The sequence below is a fragment of the Larimichthys crocea genome, chromosome XXIII (genome assembly GCF_000972845.2).
Source record: "Larimichthys crocea isolate SSNF chromosome XXIII, L_crocea_2.0, whole genome shotgun sequence".
In the NCBI taxonomy this organism is placed as follows: domain Eukaryota; kingdom Metazoa; phylum Chordata; class Actinopteri; family Sciaenidae; genus Larimichthys; species Larimichthys crocea.
This window is the reverse complement of record NC_040033.1, coordinates 5,153,354-5,172,168: the sequence shown is the minus strand read 5'-3', so window position 1 is coordinate 5,172,168 and position 18,815 is coordinate 5,153,354. Positions and strand designations below refer to the sequence as shown.

General features: G+C 46.0%; 1 protein-coding gene across 6 annotated transcripts in view; it reads left to right on the top strand.

Moving 5' to 3' along the window:
* arhgap21a (Rho GTPase activating protein 21a) overlaps positions 1 to 18,815 on the top strand; it is a 77,447-nt gene that overhangs the window by 43,418 nt on the left and 15,214 nt on the right. For 4 of the 6 annotated variants that reach the window (XM_019266997.2, XM_019266995.2, XM_019266999.2 and 1 more), the window contains 5 exons: positions 10,425 to 10,517; positions 11,395 to 11,473; positions 11,736 to 11,790; positions 13,816 to 13,839; positions 15,171 to 17,157. In XM_019266997.2, coding sequence (XP_019122542.2) covers positions 10,425 to 10,517; positions 11,395 to 11,473; positions 11,736 to 11,790; positions 13,816 to 13,839; positions 15,171 to 17,157 — 2,238 coding nt within the window. Of the gene's footprint in view, positions 1 to 10,424; positions 10,518 to 11,394; positions 11,474 to 11,735; positions 11,791 to 13,815; positions 13,840 to 14,226; positions 14,534 to 15,170; positions 17,158 to 18,815 lie in introns of those variants that run through there. The other 2 variants (XM_019266996.2, XM_019267001.2) reach the window with 2 other exon arrangements.

Genomic DNA, 18,815 nt, shown 5'->3' with positions numbered 1-18,815 from the left:
TTTAATCCCTCCTCGTCCAGCCGCCTCCTTCAACACAGGCCTTCGAAACATTAAACAACACACACACACACACACACACACACACGGGGCCCTGCTGTGGCAGGAGGAAACCCTGCAGGGAATTTGCACGGCTACACATTCTTCCACTTTTTTATGATCTTGAATTTCTTTTGTGTGACTCTCACCTGAAAGAAGTCGTGTAAAAACCATGTGTGACTGTGTGTGCGTGTGTCATTAAATAGTATGTGGTAAGCTCATAGATGCTGAATAATGATCCTCATCTGGACAGCAAACCCTCTCCTCCTTCCTCCTCCTCCTCCTCTAGGAAGTAACTTGGCTCACCTCCAGCCTCTCATAAATCCTTCTTTACCCCTCGGTACAGGTAGCAGGGCGTCAGGAATGGATACGAGGAATGACAGGAATTTCTATGAAAAGCTACAGCTGGTAGCAGCGAGGGCAGCTCGAGAGTTATTCAAGAATAAATATTTACAGTGTTAATAAGAATCGAATGTCAACGTTCCTGAAAGATCGGAGTGTCCTGTTTGTGTTTTGGAAAAGTTACATTTTAAACAGATTAGGATGGATGCCATTTAAACAGCCTAAGCTGTATCCCAGATCCGTACTACAGACTTACTCCAGCAGATTCAGTATGTAGTAGAGTTGATACCAGAATGAGTAACCACGATACTATACCAGACAAAGTATCACGGTTCTGAGTATTATCGCGATACTGCGGCCTTTTTTTATTATTATTTTTATGAACTGCAGTGTATTTGTACAAGTTATAAATACTTATTAATTACTTTTGTTAGTTTAGTTTGTCTGACGATGACGCCGCTCGGGCCCGGTGCTTCTGCCACGGTGTCGTCTCATGTTTGTGACTGGGCGAGACAGAACTTTAGCTTGTTGTTCGTCTTGAAGCGGAGCCGGTCTTCATGGAGTTCGGTCTTGCCGGCAGAAACACACAAACAGCCAATCAGCTAAGAGACGGGCGGACCCAGCTTGTGGAAACAGCCTATCATATCCCCGGACGTCACCGGTAACAGGCAAACAGCCAATCATTCAGCAGCTGTGTAGTTCGGTTGCAGTAGTTGCCATGTTGGTTTGTTTACTAGGAAGTAGCATGCAGTGAGACGCTGGGAGGAGAGCAGAGGCGGAAACTGGCACCGGTAGTTTAGTAATCCACGGTAGTACCGTCGTGTAGAATTTCTAGTATAGTAGGAACCGTTATGATTTGGCACCGTGGGGTATCATGCAACTCTAGTATGTCGTATGTTCACATCAGTGACAAATCGAAGCATCAGAAGATATCAGTACTTTCACTTAATTGATAAAAAAAGTGAAAAATCACAACCAAACGTCTTTTTAAATGTGTTGTTTGAGTCAAACAAACCTAAATATATCAGTGTATTATCACGTGAGATAAAGAAAAGCAGCAAATTCTCTAAATTGAGAAGTCAGAACTGGAGATTTTGGGGGATTTCTTTGCTTGAAAAAATGACTTAAAACAGTGAATCAATTATCAAAACAGCCGCTGAAGTTATTCAAGAATAAATATTTATATTGTTAATAAGAATCAAATGTCTGAAAGATCAGCGTGTCCTGTTTTTTTTAAAAAGCAGCTGAATTACCTAAAGCAGATGAACAACTGGGTAAATTTTCTCATGAAAAGATTCAGTAATATCATTTTGTTCTCAGTTTGAACCAAAAACCCTGACGAGCGAGGCGAAAGACAATATTATTCAACCTCTCCCCGTCTCCAGAGGCAGGAAAACATATTCGTGTGTTGGTAAGGCTCGTTTTCTCCTACGCCTTCTTCACCACGGCTGAGATTGGAAACAGCGAGGTCCATTTAGTAGCCGTTCTGGAGCTTTCGATCGCATTGTGTTACAGTATACACTTCAGCCAGGGTCAAGTTTCGCAGTTTCTGAAGGACTTTTTGTTTCTCGCATCTCAACTTTCCGTCATGAAACATGCAGCCAGAGACAGATATGAAGTGTTATTGTTGCTATGTGACGAGCTGTCTTGACCACAGCGAGCTGCATACGCCTCCGAAACATCCATAACATCACCGGAAAACAACGTAAACACCAGGGGAACTCGCACAGGCTCGGACAGATAATGCGTCCCATGTGCGTTAAAGTGAAATTCTGCGGCGTTGGTGCTCCGAGTCAGGTCTGTGATGTTCGCTGCAGACTCGCCGGCCTCCAAGCGCTGCACTGCAGTTTATTTGCTTGACTGCGGGCCAGTGTGTGATGAGGCTGTTGGTGTTTGGAGGGAGGGAGGGAGTGAGGAGGGGGGAGCGCCTGCTGACCGCATGTTGACTAGCTGGGTGTTGCCGCTGGAAACACTTCAAACCTCTAGAAAACACACACACAGACAGATAGTCGCACACACACTGACGTATATGCGCAGATAAACATAAACACTGATATACAGTATGAAGATGCATCGTAGGAACAGAGGAATGTGTATGTGTGTGTGTGTCGACTACGGATCTGTTTATTTCCTTTCACAGCAGTCGTCTACATACCAAGCGGCTGTTATCCCAAATCTTCCTCTCTGTATCTCACTTCCTCCCTTCTTCCCTCCCTCCTCTGTCTGCCGTCTCTGCCCTTTTCCTGTATCTCTCTCGCTCTCTCTCTGCGTCTCCTTCCGATGTGTATTTTAGCAAGTTTCTGAAGGGTAAAATGTGAATGAGGCGTTCTGTGCTGTGCTCACGAAGCCGCGGCAAAGAGAAGCAACATTAAAAAAAGAAAGTTCCATCTGTTAAAATATTTGTTTTTCATTCAACGTGAAACACTTCTCCTCCTCAGATACCAGCTTTATTGTCAGATTTCTGCCTCGTTCCCATAAAGTCTGCAGAGGGAACGTAATGCAGCACAAGCAAACAGAATTCCCCAGTATTCTCCAGTGGGCTTTTTAATGCCCCACCTTCTTTAACAAAGCTGTGTCCAAAGTTTGCTCTTCTTTTCTCTCTCTCTCTGCCTCTGGTTCTTTCTGCCTTTTCCTTCCTTTTTTGTTTTACCGTCAGGCCTCGCAGTGAACTCCCCAAAATCCAGATAGATTAATAACTTTTTCTCTTTATTTAATTCCGGCCGTATGTAGATTTTCCAGCCATTGTTTTGCACACAGATGTTTTATTTTGTAAAGCCGACAGCTTGCTGGCTTGTTTGTGTGACGTACACCCACCCACACACACACACACATAGAAGTTATTTAACATTAAGACTCAACTTATAAACCCTTTTTTTTTTTTTTAGGCAAATATCCAATTACAGCTGACCCCCCATCCCCTCTGCACGGTTACCGTTGCTATGCCTGTTGCTAAGCTTTTTGTTCTCGCGCAGCACTTATGCAGTTTATTGTGATAACTGTGGCGGATCCTTGGTAATCTTTGAAACGCTCGGTTCTAGATTTCAGACAGCGGAAGGTGAAAGGACACACAGAGGTACATAGAAATGGGTATCCAAAACCGGTACTAAACTGGTACCAGCTCCTAACAGAAGTTCCTGCTACAAATACTACTAAACAACTTACAGGGCAACAGAAAGTTTGTGCTCAGACGCAAGAATCATAATCAGAAATACTTTAATAATCCCAAATTATTTAAGAGTATCGATAAGTATCGGTGTGGATAAGTAGTGTCAGTATCGATATCTGTATCAATAAAACGATACCCAGCCGTACTAGCAAATGTCATTTTTGAATCCACTGTGGCCAATGAAGAATGGACAGAGCATGAGTGACGTCACCTGCAGGTTTCTGAAGCGCCGTCTTCAAGCTGAAAATATGCAGCGCTCAATGCTGCTTCTTCCGGCTAATCTAGATATTGGCAAAGACTTGTCACCTGTCAATCAAAGCTCATAATCCTGCATAACTTTAAGCCTTAATATAACCTGAACAGGTGAGTTGTATATAAATTCACCCTCAGTACAGTTGTCATGAACGTAGAAATTAGCTACAGAGACCAAAACTATTTTTTTGTACCAGGCTGTAAACATGTTTATTTCTGCTGTGAAGTTGGACACTTATGGGGACTGACTCACTTCTGGAGCCAGCCTCAAGTGGACGTTTGAGGAACTGCAGTTTTTGGCACTTCTGCATTGGCTTCACTTCCCAGACACGGATAAGCAGCATCAGCATCGGTATCTGAAATGAGAATCTTGTCTTTAATATGCACTCGATGGCTACACATAATATCGTGCTAAAAGACGTATGGAGCGCTAAGGCTGTTTTAGCCTCCTCACCAAACCTAGAGCGAGTTAGTTTCATGTATGTTGTGAAGAAAAATACAAGCTCAGACTGTCATATTTCATCATAACATAATCCCGTTTGGCTGCTTGGCTTGGCGTGTGGCTTCACTTTGAGGGTTACAAGAGCAAAGGCTTTTCAGGATGAGGACTAACAGATGTGTCTGGCAAAACCCAACGCTCTCTCTGGTGAAGTTTGGCCGGGTTTCCTCTGAGTCCTAACTTGCCAAAACTTTGCTAACCTTCGCCCGAATTCTGATAAAGAAGCGTCCAGCACACAATAATGAGGAAACACTACAGAGTGAATGTGCTATTGTGAACGAGGCTTTTTAACCCATAACATACTTATCACGCTGACGATTGCAGCTGATGTTGGAGCAGGGTAACGTGTTTTTTTGGTTTGGGAAGGATTAGAAAAACATACACCGCCCTCTCTAAAAGAGCATCACATCCAGTTGGCTCATTTAACACGTTTCTTGAAGCGAGAGACAGTATTTTAAGCTAAAACCACCCCATCTGTTTCCAGATGTTTGTCACTTGTTCCCTCAATTGAACTTCAACTCCCTTCGTAGATCGTTTGGCTTGTTTTACAAAAACCCTGTGTGGTCAGAGTAATGTCAGTGCATATCCTCTTTCCCCTGGGTGGATTTCGGTATGTGGAGTTCCTAAGAAAAAAAAAGAAAAAGTGATGGAAAGTACGGCACCACCTTCCTGTGTGTGTGTGTGTGTGGTGGAAAAAACACCAGGTGTGTGTGTTTGTGTGTGTGCGGTGTTAGGAATGTTACGGTCGAGATGATCAGTGTACATAAACAGCTGAACATCATATATTCCTTGTAGTTTATGCACAATGTCCATGATATCTAATCATAGATATATAAGTCGTGTTGGTGGTGGCCAATAATTAGAGAAATATTCTTTAGAGAAAGTTGTCTGAACTAATTAAGAACGAATTCTTCGGCCCAAGGTCCACTTTACAGGCTTTTTCCAGAGTTTCAGTCACCACCAACTTCTTGTGGAGTTTCCTCCGTTGTCATGGAGATCTGTTGTCATCACAAGACCCAAATGTGGAATTTCGGTTACATAACAACAGGTGGTCATATATGTATGACCCAAGAATGTAAAGAGACATATATATACCTTATGAAAACTAAGCCTTCTCCATTGACAACTGGACAAAGACAGTGGGATACCATCAAAATACAGTTTGAAAAGGTCAATTTAGAAATAGTTTGTTATAGTTAATTATAGTTTTATAGCTTTGTAATGCAGAAGTATTACAGGCAGGCGTTTTCATTTCGTTATCGCTAATTTAAGTTCCAGAGAAATTAACCGTTCAAAACTTCCGTCACGGGTTTTTAATCAAAGTTCAGCGTCAGACTAGATGGATGGATGTGATCGTGCTCTAATTATATTGAAATGGCTGTACAATCTTTAATTAACTTTGTGATAGGAGCACTAAATATGACACTTTTAATTCCAGTTGCCTTCTTTACACCGTTTATTCACCGGGACAGTGAGCGGTAGCAGAAGGTCCGCAGTGGAAATGCCTTTTAGTTGGACGTTGCTGAGAAACACAAGCAACCAGAGTTGACCAATCACAGTTTTTAAGGACCCTACATAGAAGCTACATAACAATTTTTGAGGCTACAGTTGTACTTCTCAGTAAACGTAAATGATCAGAATCTCTCGTTTCTTCCACGTGTTTATCTTCATGCATCCTCTCGTATTTGTTTCATTTCTATCAGGTTCTTCAGTCGGGCTGTGTTCCCCGTTTTCTTCGTGTCACTACTGTTTGGAAACAGTAGTGCTACTTATTTACTTGCATGTAAGGACAAACTCCTGACTCCGGCGATGACACGGTGTATTGACGCACCCTCCCGCCCCCTCAGTGTGTGCTGAGGTTTCCTGACATAAAGCCGTGGGTGTTTACAAAGTGCAGCGATTAGTGAAATGAGACCGGCACCTACGAGTCGCTTTCTCCCCACCTGACAAAGTCTATTGACGCAGTTTGTAAGGATGTGGGTTTATTAAGTATTTCTTACTGAGGTCAGGACTCGGGTACGCAGGTGTTTCGGCCGAGTTTAAGCTTTCAAAGAAGAGTTGTGTTTGGACTAGTTTGTGTGTGAACCGAGCAGAGTGCTCGTCTTCATGGGAATCGGAGAAAACAAAGCCAGAATCACAGTATTTATTTTCACGACAGCTTCATCTGCCCGTCTTCAAGCAGTCCGGTTTCTTTGAGAAGAAGTTTGAGCCTCAAACACGCTGTGCTTTTGAAGGAAGTTGGAGTTTATGTATTTATGTGAAGTGTACTTGTGCTTTGACCTTCCCACACTATGGGGGAATACACTATGCCAGGATTATGTGCCTCCTATTTTCATATTTCTCTGCTGAAAGAGACCTGATAGCCATCTAAACACATACACAGTCCTCCTCCATCTCAGTGTTTGAAGTGTTGGGAAAGTCGGAGAAAAACAAACAACCCATCTGCAGAGATTTTTTGGATATTTTCGTATCCTGGTGAATCTGTATGCGGGCGTGGCCCTGCAAACGTGAGAGCGACGCGGCGCGGTAAAGAACAGCGAGCTGGACGGAGAGGTATTACGCACGGGGTTAATGCAGTGAGCGGGCAGCGAGCCCAGCCCTATGAAGAATAACATTATCTAACCCAAAACAACGGGGGGAGCTGGGAGCTGGCCGACACGACCGGGCCCAGCTGTGCAGCCGGGGACCGCTGCCAAAAAGCAGAGCCTGTTGAGACCAGAGAGCAGCACTGACACCCAGCCAGTGGACGGTCACTGACTGTGCACTGCTAGACTCGACCAGATAGGGTTGTGTAAAACTTAAAGTAAAGGAGTTGAAAAGCCATCTTTCAACTGTATATGTTATTGCAACAAAACCAGAGCACAAAAACTCAGCAGCAAAGACCACAGTAAGAAACATTTTGGGGCGGTATTGCCCAAAAAAAGCAGCAGGAAGAAGAAACTCGATTGGCTTTCTGATCTTCGGTTCACTGGATAGTCCATGTGCTTTCCCACCGTAAGCGAACCAGCACCAGGGTTCACTTGCAAAGCGGACCGGGACCCACGTTTTCTAGGCGGGCCAGAATTTGCTTGTTCGGTCCCACACCAGAGTTCGGATGAGCTTTCACACCTGCCCAAATGAACCCGACTATCCGAGGAAACAAACTCTGGTGAAAGAGCCCTTAAAGTAGACAAAGTTGTGTCATTGCTTTCAGCAATATTATATTTAGATTGAATGATTGTGTGCAATTATGGGAAGATGCAACTTATTTTGAAGTATGATCAATTCTTTCTGTCTTTTTGCAAGAAAAACAGTCGACTTCATTGGTTCAGGCCTCTCTGTGTGAGAGTTTGACACTTTTCTTTGTCGTCTATGATAATAAACTGAACATCTTTGGTATTCTGACTGTTCTGAACCACTTGGATCATGGGAATTTATATATTTTGTGACATTCCACGAGAAAATAATCGATAATGAGAATAGTGCGTAGTTGTGGGGCAGCTTGAGTCGGCATCGTTTATACTCAGAAAAGCGACTCCGTGCCTCGTGCTAAACGAGGGTCAGAGAGTTGTTCTCACATTTGTTTTGATTATTTTAATCTCCAGGGAAAGAATTCGCCACATAAGTGAAACGAGCATAAAATACAATTAGTTTATTTACAGTTTACTGCGCTGGCAGCTTACGTGACGCTGTGCTGAACGGGGTTGATGTGGTGAACTTAACGTGAAACATGTGTGCCATCTACTGTAAAAGCTGCAATTAGTAAAATCTACTTTTAGGCCAAGTTCTGCAGTTTATAATGATGTGTGGAGTATTGAGTGCTCTGTCCACTAGGGACCTAAGAGTATCTGAGGTTATTCAACTGTCATTCTGTGTTTTTTTAAAGTCATTTAGAGGTTGGCTGATGTATTTCATTAATCCACGTGGTACTTTATGCTTCAGTAAGACAGTTGGCAGCATTAAAAATGTCCAAAGCTTTAGATTTCAGCATTTTAATCCTGCTCATCCAGCTGCAGGGCACGGAAACTTCCAGAATCCAATTTGTGCTGCTGCGGAGTTGGAGCTCGGTGAGATTGGCTCGGGATTGGGAATTTGTCCCGTCCGCTCACAGAGAGAGAGAGAGAGAGTTGTTGACATCTCCACCTCGGGTCAGTGCTGTCCTGCATTGTGTCAGTGGTGCTGGACATGAATGCATCAGTGCACTCAGTGCTGTGACAGAGTCACCGGGTCATCCAGTTAGATCATAAATGTAAACACAGCGTTGGCCTTTATACACTGTTCCTCATTTCATGTGCTGCACTGCCTTCTGCTGGATCACAAACAAGCCTGCAGCTCTCTCTTCAACATCCCAGTCGAAGTTTTTAATAGATATAATCATGAATTCACACTGAAGTAGCCGGTCAGGAGTGCAGTTACTCTTCATAAAGGCACATCGGCTATGATGGGGATCAAACCTGCGACCTTTCTTGATTAGAAATGCCTTTCTAGCAAAGGTTTTAGCGATGATTAGATCTTTGTAACGTGTGAATGAGCCACAGTGTCAGTTTAAACTCACTTCAGTGAAGTTGTTGCACTTAGATGACAGTTCATCTCCAGGTTAAAGCAGTTTTAAATCATTTGCAGTGACGTTTTCAGCCACAAGAGGGAGGCAGCAGAGTGTACGTTCAGAGGACATCTGAGGTGACGAGCTTACATCACAATGAAACCTAAAAAAAAAAAAGGAAGAAGATGCAAACTGGTGATAGTCAGGATTTGGAGGAGATGCTTTCATGTTACAGGTTTCGTAAGTTGCTCCTCAGCAACACTTAAACACACATCTGCTCCAGTCCAGCTGTTCAGAGCTCCACAGATCACTGCGTACCCCTGAGTCATGAATGCACGCCGTGCACATACGAAGCAGGGCGTCCGTGAAAAGAGCACGCGTGCTCAGTCGTCGTTCCCCCGAGGAAAGAGCAGCGTCAGACTCTCTGATGTTCCTCCAAAGGCTGCCAGCTGTCAGTCCCTCTCTCTGCATATTACACATGCATTCTGGAGAAGTCATTGTCTTTCATTTGCTGGATTTCCCCCGCAGAGCTTGCCCCATGCGCGTCACACGACACGGCGAGCCATCTCTCCCTCTGTCATGTGAAAGCAAACTCCCCTCGTGGCTCCGAGCTTTGTCAGCGTGCTCTGACCTCTCAGGACAAACCTGACAGCAAAACAGAGTCAAAGGACGGACGAATGAAGAGACCTGTGAGGTTATAGGACGAGGAGAAGACTGATGAGGACGTAGATGAAGCAGGATGTAGCTTATTGATTATTGATTCATCGTTTAAAAACACTCCAGAGTTCCAGCTTCACCCTCGATGCTTTTCTCTCTTTGGTTGTTGAACTTGTTGTCGAACAAAACAAAACTTTCGACAACGTCTTCAGCGTCAGGAAATTCTGATGGTTTATTCAAATATCTGCTTCTTCATATTAATTATTATTATAATTCATGCTGTTGTCCTTTAGACATGATGAGTCTAAAGGACATTACCAACAACTTCACATGTTAAGTCTGTCCCCTCTAGTACTGTCACAGTACTATTTAACTATTTTATTTATTAATCAGTCGATCATCTTTTGGTCTAAAATGTCACAAGCTCAAGTCTTTAAATATCTTGTTTTGACTGATCGACAGTTCAGAACATTTTCTGTTTACGATCACATAAGACAAAGACAAGTTTGAGTGTGCTTTGGTAAACAGTCAGTGTTAGCATTTCATACACAGATATCTGTTTATGGAGATGACCATCCTCACGTCTCAGGTTGCTGATTGGACTGTAAACAGTGACCGGCGCATGAAACAAAAAAGCCGCGGACCTGATTATCTGTTTTCTCTTCTGAGATCAGGCTCGATCCTTGTCAGACGAGAGCAGATTGTTTGTGTCGATCGTGTGTGAGCCAGACTTTACCGACTGACGACTGAAATCAGGGTCGGCGTGGAGTGAGAAGAATTTCACAACACGTGGAAAACCTGCAGGAAATGTGTGCATTGATGTCGCTGCGGTTGTACTACCAGTGAAATGTGGCCTACTTCTTCTTCTTCTTCTTCTGCTCGCTGTGTGACCAATCGGCTCGGTGCATGTGCTCACTCTCTCTCTCTCTCTCTCTCTCTCTCGTTGCCAGGGAGACAGAGGAACCGTCTGGAGCCAATGGACACCATTTTCGTCAAGCAAGTGAAGGAGGGAGGCCCCGCCCACGGAGCTGGACTCTGCACAGGTACACACACACACACACACACACACACACACACTCAGTCTCTAAGGAGATCATTGCACTCCTTCTGATAACCGGCAGATCTCATGATTAACTCTGCCCCGTCTCACATCTTGACCTCAAAGCGCCGTCCGATGCCAAGATTTCTTCACGTCTGTACTGTAGGTAATTCCGCTTCCTCGTAAGCTGCCAGGCAAAACAGATACGAGTTACAAAATAACAGATGGCTCCTTTGTGGGAGGTTGAACAAAGTGTAATATGCACACTGTTATTCCAACCTTCCCTTGATTCCTTTCTCCCACTTTCTTTTCTGTTATGAACGCGCGCTCGTGTCTCATTTTAAGGCAGGGTAAAAACAAGAAAACAAGAAAGTGAATCGGCTCCTCCGGACGGCCGAAGCTCTGCTGCTCTCTATGCCGTTAACACTCTGCGTTACAGGAAATGTTAAGTGGCTTGGACAAGCCCTCTAAACTGTCTGCCTTTATCTGTTCACGCTCCTCTCCTGGGACAGGCCAGTGTACCGTTTTCCCACAATTATCCAGTTTCTCCTCCTAAACTCTCCCCTCTCCTCGTCTTCCTGTAAAAGATGGCCATCTCCTGAAAAAACTTGAATGGAGATGGATCCTCACACGGGGGGGTCATTCAAATAAACAAGTATTGGTGTTCTCCTTTTTTTGATCTAAACACAGATGTGTGTTTATGCTGGAAGCAGTTACTCCAAAGTGGTTTTTCCTCCGGGTCAATAACCGTATCGACCGGACTCCGGGTCATTTTTCTGAACAGCTGAGTGGAGAAACACGAACCGGCGGAGTTTATTTATCATGTTGATGTTGAGCCTGTAAACAGCTGGTTTCTAATTCGCCCTCTTAATTCCATCCAGGGGACCGGATAGTGAAGGTGAACGGAGAGAGCATCATCGGGAAGACGTACTCGCAAGTCATAGCCCTGATCCAGAACAGGTAAGATCGTCATCGCTTCTTTTTGTAAAGGAAGGGAGTGAAACTCACACATTGTGAAACACGTCCAGCTTTCCGGGGAAAATCACTCACTTACTGCGTTTCACTCACACTTCATTAAACTGCAGCACTTCAGGGTTCGATTTCTTATCGTGAAACTTGTTCTCTTGAGAAACATCCACAGTCTGAGACCTTTTGTGTTAACGCTCTCTCCTTTCTCTCTCATTTCTCCTCTCTCGTCCCCCCACGTCGTCTCTTCCCTCAGCGATGCTTCACTGGAGCTCTGCGTGATGCCAAAGGATGAGGACATTTTGCAGCTGGTACGCATTCGCTCATCAGTAAATATCGCAAGTGTGCTTGACAAATGCTCTTTGTACAATAGGAAACCATGCTTAAAAGATTTGGGATGATTTGCAGTGTTAATAGCAGATTTATAATCTCGTTTATGAGCTGTGCCGGGCATGTCTTCACTGTGATAACAAGACTTTAAGGATGCTGCATAGTACCAGCATGTAGCAACTCCTAAAACAACAAATCCGTGTGTGTGTGTGTGTGTGTGTGTGTGTGTGTGGTTAAACAAACATTTTAATTGGTCAGCTTTTGTGTCATCAGTAGGTGTGTTTCTAGACTTTGGACCATGTTAACTATATTCCGCATATTTCCAGGCGATAAACACATCATGACTCCAGATTGATATTTATCTTAAAACGTGAAACGACTCCTTCAAGCTCGGCCAAGAAAACTTTCTACGCCCGGGCCGTCTGAGAAAGTGTCGACGAAGCAGATTGACTCTGATGGATACAAGCTTGAGTGAACCATTAACATTTTATTGTGCTGCATTACCAGAAATGACAGTGGTGGGGGCGGTCGGTAGCGTAGTGGGTTAAGCCGCCGCCCTGTGTGTGGAGGCTGTAGTCCTTGCTGTAGCTGGCCCTGGTTCGATTCCCGCATCAGACGGCTAATTTATTTCGTGTCACTCCCCCTGCTTCTTGTAAATCTTCAGCTGTCCGATCATTAAAGGCATAAAAAGGCCAAAAAAATGATCTTAGTAATAAAAAAGAAATGACAGTGGTAAAGTATGGGTGCTCACAACACAGCCTGAATATTTAGATGCTCTCACCTGACGGGATACAAGGTTAGTCGTCCAAACCACCTGCTCATCCTCACAGTCGGAGCTCAGTGATGCCGGATCCAAAGCCCCCACACACACACACACACACACAGTCGATTTTAAAAACAACGTCAAAGCCACGTCAGAAACCAAGCCGTCACACGTTTGTTCAGCTCCTTTCTGGAAATTCTCTCGCTGCAGAGAAACTGAGTCAGATCCCACTGTGTTGCTAAATTCCACACATAGCTTGTTAGCTCGGCCGCGGCTCAGCGAAAAGCCACAGAAACTCGCTCTCGGCGTTTTTGGAACGAGCGCCGAGCGCTCACAAGGCTGAAGCATTCAAATGAAGCAATTAGCTGTTTTTTTTATTTCTCCCCCATTGAGGAAAACACGAGGCAAAATTCAATTTAATCTAGAGGATTGTTTCTTTTTCTTTCTTCTTTGAAGTCTGGAGTCAAATGTGCTATGAAGCCTTCGAATCAAAGTCAAATTAAGGCTGATTTAACTGTTAAAGCTTACTGATTTACATCTCTTTCATTCTCAGTGTTTAATCTAGTATCTTGTTTGACGTGTATGTGAGAATCAAAACCAAGTTATTCCTGTAAAACACACAGTTATTCCTCATCAGCTCAAATCCTGAATGATGCTCTGTGAATGTTTTCATCCTGTTTATGTCTGAAGAAGAGCTCGAGTGCTGCTTTTGAGAAATAATGATGAATGGATGACGCACGCTGTGGTGTCTGGAGCTGTATCTTTGTAATGTGTTCATGTTTTTTGGAGACATTGAGCCCACTCACTACCAGAGGCAGCCTCAGTCAGCTGACTCCTCTCAGCTCACTGTTTACAGGGAGGAAAGCTAGTGCAGACATACGATAGAGCGAGCATCTAAACAGACGAGCGAGAGGCCGTCGGAGAGGAGGGGATGTTTGTAGTGGTTGAGGGAGCAGAGAGGGGGATGGGAGGTCCGATAGCGAGCAGGTGAGAGTGACAGAAATCTGTTCAGGGTATATGAAGTAGAGTAAGATGAGGATGAGCATCGACTCAGAAGATATTCAGGTCCAAGGAGGACATCTCTCTTCCTCTTCCTCTCCGCTCAGCGTGGGATGTCTTCTTAGCCCGTCAGACAAACTCTCATCTCTCACCTCCATCGTCGTTTCTCTGTGTTCACCTGTTCACTTCTCTTTATTCCCTTTTCTCTCTCTCCGCTTGCCCTTCTCTTACCTGTGGACTGCAGTTTTCAAGGGATATCACAGCTCTGGTAAGAAGGGAAACTGTATACTAACTCAACCGATTTCCTTTTGGCCTGTCTTTCCTCATGATTCACTGCTCATATGACAAGCTTTTATTTGCACACGTACACGCTGACAAGCACCTAAAATCCAGAGTGTACGCCCCCCTCCTCCTCCTTTGCAGTGTGAGTCTTTTTTTCCTGAATGGCAGGTTGTGTGCTGGAAAAACAAAAACCTCCTATGACGGCAGACTTCAAACATTCCCGCTCTGTACTTTCCGCATTCAGGAAATTAGTTTCCATTTAACTGTACGACTTGGACAGATCTCAGAGGGAGGGCAGACTCTCTCTGCTGCTGTGCAGTGCAGTGCAATAGTAACCCGACACCTCAGGTAGAGTGCTATCGATTAAAGTCCAACGCCGCCACTCTCTCCCTTTGCATTTTCTCGAGAGCCCGTGCGCTGAATGGATGAGGAAATACAGAGTGGCTTTTTTCCTCCCTCTCTCTCCGAAGCCGTCCGTGGTGATCAGTCACCGGGAGAGAGAGTGCGCGTTTAAGTAGACAGCCGAGTGTTTTTCTTCTAGTTTTAATCAAGGAAAGTACCTTCAGTCGCTGCAGCAGTGAATTCACAGTTGTGAAGCCATGCTGACAGAAGTAGGCGTAGTAAGGCGTCCCCCGTTCACCCTCTCCTCATGCCTCAGGGCACACTCTCCGGTACCAAAGGTGGGTAAAGCCCCTGGCAGCTTAATCCTCACTCACTGGCTCTGTGGTTTTTATATTCTGGACTTTCCAGCCTTCGTTTCTTTCTCATTCCCTTTCTGGCTGTCCCCTTTTAATCCCTCTCTCCCCTCAATGTTTTTAACATCTTTTGCTTCTCGTGGAAAGTTAATTTCTATCATGGCATGCTGTAACATTTGTTATTTCGGGAAAGGATTGAGAAACTGTTAACAGAGCGATAGTTGTGTTTTGATTTGGAGAAAGAGTACCCGGGTGCTTTTTAAGCATGCTGTTGTTGATATGTTTATTGTCATAGACAGGCTGGATCCAGTCTGTCACTTACAGTTCTCCGAGGGAGTGCTGTGACACTGTTTGCCACACAAAGACTTGTGTCAAGAAACGTCACTAGTGTTTTTACCGCTCCGTATTCTGCTTTCAAAATGTTGCCGTGGTGCCGGTGAGGTATTTTAGAAACTAAAGATTTGATACTGTAGTTGTAATAGCAGAGGGAGACGTCGTCATCTAGCGATAGAAGAAGTTCCACAGCACTCCCCGTCGCCTTCATGTCTTTGATATGTCCTCTCCCTGGATGGGACTTGAGCTCAGCAACCGAAGTGACATAATGTCTTCTAATCTCTTGCAGGCGTATTCCCAGGATGCATACCTCAAAGGAAATGAGGCGTACAGTGGAAATGCTCAGAACATCCCGGAGCCCCCTCCCATCTGCTACCCTCGGATAGAGGTTAAGGCTGCTGGCGTGGCTCAGACACCGGAGCCCGCCGCAGTCAGCGAGACCCCCCGAGGGCCCGTTCAGGGACCGGGACGGCGAGGAGGGGCCATGGAAAACAGCTACCGGGTGGAAATCCCCGTCCCGCCGTCTCCTCCGTCGTCGAAGGCTCAGGCGGTGGTGTGCGTCTGTAACGAGAATGTCAGGACGGTGGCCATGCCTCTTGATCCGGTTGACAGGGGGTCCCGGGTGGCTCGGGCTGGACCCAGCCACAGGACAGAGGAAAACCGGTTCAGTCCGTCAGCAGATTCTGGCTCAGGCCGACCCAGACCTCTTATCCCCTCAGTACCTGGGGGTGCACAGTTGCAGTACCCCTCTCCATCCCGCTCCACAGAAACCCCAGTTTACTCCCCTTCCTCGACTTCTAGACCCAGCGCCATCTATCCCGACACGTTATCTCCACCTGTACGGGCGCCTATCACCCCCGCCTCACCGGACACGTTCTCCACTGCCATCTCACCCAGCAGCAACCACTACTCGCCCTCTCCCACAGCCCCCTCCACCTCCCCGCACCAGAACATTGACTGGAAGAACTACACCACCTACAAGGACTACATAGACGCCAAGAGGCTGCACACGTACGGCTGCCGCACAATCCAGGAGCGCCTGGACAGCTTGCGTGCGGCTGCCAGTTCCAGCTCCACCTACGCCCAGCAACGCACGCCGCCTCCACCCAGCACCAGTCAAAGAGCGGCACTGGGCTCGCAGATCAGACGGAGAAGCACCTCCAATGACCGCGGGGTGGATGCAGGTAGCCAGGGTACTGCAGCGACTCCGTTACGTAGCGCCTCCCAAGAGAGGCTCGGAGGTGGAACGGAGAGGACAGTACCAGTAAGGAATTGGCCTCGGAGTGCTTCCGAGGACGCTCTACCTTTTTCCACCCCAACGGGCGTCACCAAACCCAGGGCGCGGTCTTGTGACTACCTGGGGCAGCAGCCCGGAGAGCCGAGCGGGGCTGTCTTTGGAGACAGGGCCGGGTTGGACGACAGGCTGCTGCTGTGCCGGGGAGAGGAAGCCAGAGCGAGTAGGCAGGGCGCAGGTTCGAGAGCTTTACCTCATCTGAACAGGAGTCTCACTGGACAGGAGGAAGAAGGGCGAGGGAGTGGATTATCTAACTCGCCTTTGGCTGCCCCCGTGTTTACTAAAGGTACGATGGATTCTGCACTAACACCGAGGACAGACGGCGTCATCATGAGGCCGTCACGTCTGCCTGTCAAAAACTCCATCTCAGACTCTCCACCCGCCTTATCCTCCACTAAAACCACAGACCCTCTTAAAGACCAAAGAGCTAACATCATGAGCAACCACCTGGGCTACCCGTCCCCTCTACACCTGCAGCTCAGAGGCAGGGCCGACAGTCTGAAAATGGAGAGCAGGTCTGAGTCTGGGTTGGCAGCCCGGTCCTCCTCTTGCTCCGGTCCCTCCTCTAAACTGCAGATGCAGAGACAACTACCAAGTGTAGTTGTTGCCTCCTCTTCTGCTCCCTCCGCCACTAACGGAGCCGTCACCCAAAAGCCAAAAGCCAATGCCCCCGCACGGACTAACGGCGGCCTCGCAGAGGGCGTAGAAGGACCGGACGCAACAGTTGTTGTTCTAAGAAGGGACAAGAACTCTGGTCCTGCCCACATTCGGCCTCCATCCTATGTGTTGGCTGTTAATGAGAACCGGAGTGGAGTGACTCATAAGTCACCACCGCTGGTGAAGGCAGGCTCTGCGGATGGAGCTATGTGCTGGACGTCTAATGACAGCTGCAGGGAGATGCATCTACGAAGGCTTGGAGATACACGACAGAAGTCTGGCTCCAACAACCTGGATGACTCCCTGGATTCGATCCCCTTCATCGGTAAGCCTCCGCCCACCCCCCTCATACCACCTTCATGTTAAAACTCTCCCTGTTTCTATAGCAACAGCAGTGACAGTGTAGTCTTGTGTGTGGAAGAAATAATGACACGGCATGTGTTTGTGCGAGTGGAAAAGAATGCGTGCTATGTATGAAAAGCCAACGGCAGACTCCAGAGTTTGAATTCGTGCCAACTTCACATCATGGTCGTATAAATCATGAACATATCCAGGTAAAGTCGGACTTTTACCTTCATCGTTCGTGAGTATCAAGTATGAAAAGTTGGCAGCCGGATCTTAATCATGTTTATGTATTGGCTTGATATTTCCTTGTGTAAATAAGGAAATGTTAAGAATATTTCGTTGAGGGAAAGTCCCCGTCCTGAGACGACGACATGATCCTGCAAGTTTGACTCGTTTGGTTTAATATAAAAAGAAACAGTGGAAGTAGCTGCTCATTAAAGACTGATGCAACAATAGTTTGGAGCAGGAAAAAGCCAATAACCGGCTGATTAAGCCGATTAATGAACTGTGGCGGCTTGAACAGGGTTCGGGTTGCTGTTGGCTTCTTATGAATTAACATTTTTGGGCTCATTGGTCGTTATTTTATCGTTTAAAAGCGTCGACATAGATATTTCCTGAGTCGACTGGCGTTTGACGCAGAGTACACCCCCCTCCCCCATAACTGATGGAGGCTGCACAGTCATCGTGTCTCCTATCTGCAAACTTTTTTAGTAGTAAAACGTCTTTATATTTTTTAATTTAACAAATAAAAGTGCCGGGATACTTGGGATTACTCTGCAGGCACCTGATCCCCAGCCCCTTTATATATTCCATGTACATGACAAGTGGGCATTGCTTTCATAGGGTGGATAGTATTTCCATCGGGAAATTCTATCTTGGGTTTGCCAGCCTCTCCGATACCTCTGATATTCACTAGAGCTGCAGCTGCAACTTGGTGGGACTTCCATGCATGGAGTTGTGGTTTCACTTCCAGTATCTCCGTCTTTTGTGGATATTCCACAAAAACTACGTTGCTCTCTGTCTCTCTGTCTCTGTCTCTCTCTGTCTGTCTCTCTCTCAGTCTCTCTGTCTGTCTCTGTCTCTGACTCCATGGGAACTGAATCACTAAAAAACACCCCGAAGCTCCCTTCCCTGCTCCAGGCGTTGAGGATTCAGTCTCAAAAATGCATTGAAAATCAAGTGTAAGCCTGTCCATTGTTGCCCTACTTATCTACTACTACAAGGAAATCTATTGTGTCCAAATGTCATCCTGAATATGCGTGTGGATCATCAGAGGTAATGGGAGGGGATGTGCCTCTTGCAGGAAATACCCCGGGAATTTTGTTGCTTGTTAGAATAGAGCTGGATTTCTTAAAAAAGTGTGTCTGAGTCGTTCCATGACTTAAAACTCGTGTCGTATAGGTGTTTGAACGCTTAAAGACGCCTTCTCCTCGCCCCTTGTGGCGTTTTGAACTCAGGGTGACATCCAGTGAGGTGTGTGATTACATGACGGCGCAGTACCGTACTGCAGGCGACCGAGTGACGTATTTAGCCCAGAAACAAACACACACACACACACACACACACACACTCGTACTCGATACATCCCACTCCCTGTAATGTCTCACATTTCCCCCCCGGTGCTGTACAGCCATACAA